Source organism: Aquarana catesbeiana, linkage group LG06 (genome assembly GCF_042186555.1).
Source record: "Aquarana catesbeiana isolate 2022-GZ linkage group LG06, ASM4218655v1, whole genome shotgun sequence".
Classification (NCBI taxonomy): Eukaryota; Metazoa; Chordata; class Amphibia; order Anura; family Ranidae; genus Aquarana; species Aquarana catesbeiana.
In genome coordinates this window covers 319,554,426-319,560,425 of record NC_133329.1, presented here as the reverse complement: position 1 = coordinate 319,560,425, position 6,000 = coordinate 319,554,426, and the positions used below count along the sequence as shown (strand labels likewise).

At 38.8% G+C, this 6,000-nt stretch overlaps 1 protein-coding gene across 1 annotated transcript in view; it reads left to right on the top strand.

Moving 5' to 3' along the window:
* The window catches only part of DNAJC10 (DnaJ heat shock protein family (Hsp40) member C10), a 130,101-nt gene that overhangs the window by 98,281 nt on the left and 25,820 nt on the right, over window positions 1-6,000 (top strand). The window contains exons 18-19 of the mRNA XM_073633737.1: window positions 1,646-1,779; window positions 4,935-4,988. Coding sequence (XP_073489838.1) covers window positions 1,646-1,779; window positions 4,935-4,988 — 188 coding nt within the window. The remainder of the gene's footprint in view (window positions 1-1,645; window positions 1,780-4,934; window positions 4,989-6,000) is intronic.

Sequence of the window (6,000 nt, the reverse complement as noted above, 5' to 3'; positions counted from 1 at the left end):
AGTTTCTACAAAATAGAGAAGCGACAAGACTTTTGTCAGGGACTGTGTGTGTAAATATGTGTGTGTATATATGTGTGTGTGTGTGTGTGTGTGTGTGTATATATATATATATATATATATTATTCTCCTCCTGAGGAAGCAACTGTTGGCGAAACATGTTGAGAAAGTAATATCGGAGTAGCTGCCATGATGATATATAAATAAAAATTGTTATACATTTCTTTTTAAAAAAAATGTTTTTGTGTATTTATGCCAAAAAAAAAAAAACACTTCTATTGTACTTCGATGTATTTTTATGCACTCATAGGCTCTTTAAAGTGTTAAAACGTGGGCACTTGTGCATGTGTTGCAGAGATGTACTGCATATGTATTTTTTTTTTTACATATGCTTTAAGCTGAGAGCACATTAGTATCCAAGGCTGGAGCCGAATGGGTCAGTATACACAATTGCTTAGTGAGGTGTTGATGTTTCTTCACAATGTATTGTCTGATAGGAAACCTGAAATCACGAAAACAATTTGAAGGTTGCCATTGCTGATTTCATTCTGAAAAAGCTTGTTTTCTCAATTCTGTGCTGATCGATGCCTCACTGCAATACTTTCTAAATTACTGACTAGAATTTTGAATGCAGCAAGTGATATCAGAACTCCTGATCTGAATACTTGTTCCAGATGGTTGTTGAAGTGATTGGATCAGCATGACAACTAGACAACTAGCCTCTTCAGAAGGAGATCAACAGTGACAGCTCACATATTTCTCTGGTTTCCCCTAAAATTACCATGGATTGATGCCGATATCAGCATTCCCGGTTGTTGGTATAGTCCATTCCTATTAGCATTGCTTCTTTTATCATTTCTGTATGCATGATCAGTGTGTGTGGTAAGAAAAACAGTAGCAGTGTATTAAAGCTGAACTCAGGCAGCTGAATACAGAAGTGAAATATGTTCACTCTCATTTGCCAAAAGATTTTGCTTTAGTTATTTTAGTTAACCTTACAAACCTACCATGCTGTAGGGCGAGCAGGGTGCAACATTTTCTCTATTACAGTAAAGCTATAAAGCAGTACCCTCCATATGCCGGCTTGCTGATTGGACAGCAAAGATGGAGAGACGTGAGGTCATGCATGCCCCTCCTGTAAGCATGTTAGACTGACAGCACTGTGCAGTACAGCCTTACTGACTGACCCTGCTAGCTATCTCTTGTTCAGTCTCAGAAAACTGTTGTACATACAATGATTGGAAGCTTATATGAAAACACTTTTAAGGTGCCTATACCAAAAAATAATTGTGTTGTTAACAGTAAATAACTGGGTTTTTTAAATTTGCCTTTTTTAATGTTTTCCTGAAGTTCAGCTTTAAGTTAAAAAATAGATAATCCAAGAAGTGGTTTGTGATGTAATAACATAGCTTTTCCTAACTTTACCTGCTAATTTATTCATTGTATGTGTAAATCAGCACTGTGTTTTACTTCCATTGCTTCCATATATAATGCAGGCGGAGGACCAAATTGGGTATGTACAGCAATTTCTAGTTATACTTCTAGGAATCTGTCCTTACACCAGTTATACAAAATGGTACATTTTTGTGAATGTGGGGGTGTGTCTAATTTGTTTTATTGTTTTGTTACAAATTTTCTCTAATTTCAGCATGTAAGTGGATTGATAAATGTTGGAAGTGTTGACTGTCAGAAATACAGCTCTCTCTGCAGCAAGGAATATGTTAACTCCTACCCTGAGATCAGGCTTTATCCAGCAAATCGGGACAATCCTAATTATTATCAGTGAGTACATCCTTCTATATTGCATGTTTTTGTATTGTCCATAGCAGCCAAAAATTTTTTTATATAACTTTTTGTATGTACTTTAGAAATGACAGCTGTACGTTAAATGCAACAGACATTGGGGCTGATTTACTAACGGCAAATTGTCTGCACTTGCAAGTGCAGTTGCTCTAGATCTGAGTGGAACATGTGTAGCGCCTCCCTGGGTCTACTGGGAGCAAAGAGGTACCTCCGGAGATGGGGAGCAAGTTTACATTCACCCCAGAGCTGAGTCCATGGCTATAATGGGAAGTTAGAACAGAATTTAGGCGCCAGTCACTTTAGGTATTTTTCAATGCTTTAATAAGAACTTGAGAAGAGAACTCTAGTAGGAGAGAGTGTTAGGGGAGGTTTCAGATACCCTTTTTAGCAGATCACTTACAGACTCCTTGAATCCGAAGGACAAAACGGCTTTCTTTAGAAGATCTTGGATACCTGGATAGGTCTCTCACACTTGCAAACCTTGCAATCGGTAGAATGTCTGGACAAGCCTCTCTCAGACTTAGCAGCCAGTAGAACTCCTGGATAAATCTCTCTCTCACAGACTTAGCAGCCAGGAGCTAGTTACCTTGTTTAGATTGTAGAACAGCTTGACAGTACCAGAACCTTTAAGCCAACCCGGCGATACTGTAAGGGTAGTTTAGATATAGGTGCGTCCTCCAAACGAGTCACCAGGCCCTCCTGAGAGACCAGCCTTCATCCTGGCTCTCTCCAGCAAGGGTCCTCCCCTGGATCTCCTCAGCTTCGCTCGGCTTCTTCCACACAGGCAAGACAGCCTAAGGACTGCCTCAGGATTAGTAGGCCCCAGACAGGCTTTTGGGCCTACTTGCAGAATATGCTGCAGCATATCCTCGGGCCAGGAGGACCTCGAGGTAACGAAAGACTAAGAGCACATGGCATCTACCCAATAAATACCCCTTCCCAGAAAGTACAGCGGCCAGGAACCTCCTACTGGGCTGTTTCCGGAAAAAGAATATTCATTACAGCTCAACCTGGTTGTAATTCTCATACTGTCCTGTGGTACCGGTGACGCCTACTGGCAACAGTGAGAAATGCACAACTCAGTCAAGTTTAGAACAGAACCAAGTATAAAATCAAATCTGAGCTGGTTACAGCTCAGCCAAAAACTAAATTTACAATATAGCCCCATTCTTAGGAACAGGGGGCTACACATGCAAGGAAAAAAAAATAGCATTTTTGCTTGCACATGATTGGATGATAGAAAACAGCAGATCTTCCCCTCATTTCAGTGCTTTCCCTCAGATCTAGTGCAACTGCACTTGCAGTACACTTATAGTGCAGACTGTTTGCCTTTAGTAAATCAACCCCATTGTTCCTTCCAAAGAACTTTGAGCTTATCTTCCCTTGGTTTCAATACTGGGGTCCGCTATCACCTCCGAGACACGTGAAGTGTTGCTTCATACATGGGTGTCATGGCGTTGCTTCTCTGCGTGACCCTAGACAGTTATTTAGCTACTGTGTTTCAGATTTGTTTTTTGTTTTTTTAGACCACATTTCATAATTATGTCAACATGTTCATTTTGGCAGGTACAGAGAGAACCTCTGAATGTGGCATGCCAGGGGTTAGAGCTGCACGATTCTGGGTAAAATCTTTGCTTAGAATAAAGATCACGATTCTCCCGGTGTTTTCTAATTTTCTAAGCAAAAATTTTACCCAGAATCGTGCAGCTCTAACCCCTGGTATGCCACATTCAGAGGTTCTCTCTGTACCTGCCAAAATGAACATGTTGACATAATTATGAAATGTGGTCTAAAAAAACAAAAAACAAATCTTTCACATTATACAAAAAAATTGGGCTTGCTTTACTGTTTAGTTTTTTTTTTAATTCATTAAAGTGTATTTTTCCCCCAAAAAATTGTGTTTAAAACACCGCTGTGCAAATACAGTGTGACATAAAATATTGCAACAACCGCCATTTTATTCTCTAGGGTCTCTGCTAAAAATATATATAATGTTTTTGTTGGTTCCAAGTACATTTCTAGCAAAAAAAAAAACTGATGTTAACTTGTAAGCAATAAGTGTCAGAAAAAGGTTTACTCTTTAAGTGGTTAAACTGACCTCATTTACAGACCAAAGTTCATTCCTTTGATCTAGAAGATACAATGTTTCGATTTATCTCTGCCTACCCAATGTGGTGATAAAACTTGGCAGGCTGCCTGGACTTGAGCAGAGAACTCTCTGCACTTGTTACATAGAATCCAGTAAAAGCTATTATAAAGTGGATGTAAACCCGAATATTTTTTTTTTTTTTTTTTTTTTTTTTTTATGTCATACTTTAGAGTATACGATTTCCTATCGTTTGAGCCCAGTCTTGCCACAAAGAGTTAATCCATCTCTGAGCAATCCTCTTTTATTGTTCAGTGAGATAAATCTTGACAGAGAAAAACTTTGTCAAATCCTCCCCCTTGCTATGAGTGACAGGTGATTTACATATCTCGTGCACTAGCCTATAAGACATGCAGTATTTTTTTAATTCCCACCCCCACTCCTTTCTTCAGCAGCTCTGCAAGGATTGGCTGTTCCACACCTCAGCATGATTTGGCATGCTGAAGTCATGTGGTTACTTTCCTGTCTCTTCACTGGATGTTAGAGATCATAGCAGAAGTCCAGTGTAAGAAATACACAGGAGAAAATGCATATTGACAAGGGGAGTGTAGAGGTGGGTGGGGAGTCTGACATCACGACTCGACCCACCGAGCTCCAGACAACAGACCCACCCACAGAATCTGCAGTTTTTTGGGTCTCATAACAGACAGAGGGGAGACATTTAACAGGTAAAGATACATGCAGGAGGCATGTATATCCTTATAGATAACCCCTATGGCAGTAGTTTAGAAAGGATGACATTGGGTTTACATCCACTTTAAGATTGTGAGGAGAGTTGAATTGTGATCTTAATTCTTTAACGATTAATCGTGTGGCTCTACCAGGGGTGTACATAAAGATTTTACTACATTCTAATGGTTAAAATATAAAGTCACATGTGGGCTCCAGCAGGTTTTTTGCTCTGCATTTTAATGTGTAATAACAGTAGTAAAAAGCGTGGATGGGTTCCTAAGTCCATCATCTTAATGTGGTTGCTTGTTTGTCCTAGTGCGTACAGTGGCTGGCAGAGAGATGCGTACTCCCTGAAGAGCTGGGCACTTTCGTAAGTTACTCTTTTATACTCAAACAATTCTAGATTTCAGTATTCTCAGTTGGTCTTATTACCAGCTCGGGTATATTTATTATTCCTATATGCAGTCATTTCATTTGTAAGTCGATAATTGCTTCTTTTATTTTGTCTTCCTCTGTTTTTTTTATTCTGTCATATTCATGCTTTTATTTTTATAATTCAAAATCTAAGCTGCATTGTTTCCAAGAGCATAATAAATACCTAAGCTTTACTTTGTGATAATATATATACTGAACAGGTCATTGGGCTCCACTCTTGTTGAGAACATCGTCACACAACAGAAATTAATGACTGTTATGGGGCCTAGACTGTCCTAGACCAGATAGAAGTAACTCTAGGCTAACAGAAAAAAATACACATGCAAAATGATGATACGTTTAATTTGTGTCATAGAAAGAAAGTACCTTTATAAAGTTAAAATAGTGAAGTGCAACCACGCCCAGCTGAGCAGCAGGGTGTATTAATGAGTTAATTAGGTGAAAATAATCAAAAGTGAAAACAATCTATATAATCTAGCAATATGCAAAGAAAATGTATATTGTTTATATAGTGACTGTTGCCAGTAGATTCAAGACATTAAATCCAAATGAAAAACTCTTCAGCATGATGGACCAAAACCAAATGACTGACGGGAATATTCCCTATTACTTTCCTAGTGATTCACAGGTTAGTAATAGGCTATTTTAGATTTAACTTAGTATTGGCTCTCTTAGATTTAATAGGTGCTCAAGTCCCTAACACTGAAGATTACTTTTTACTGTTTATCTTTTGCCATGACTTAGTTTAACAAGTGTAGGTAGGATATCTGATTGCAGGCTGTATTATCTGCAGATGGACTATTGCAAAATGACCGACGGGAATGATGTCCCATTGGTTATTCAGACTATAAAGGTAGAACGATGACACTAGACTCACATCTCTTGATATAGTCACAAGTACAGTGAGGAAATGTGTTGAGGCGGAGCCTGTGACATCATTACATCCG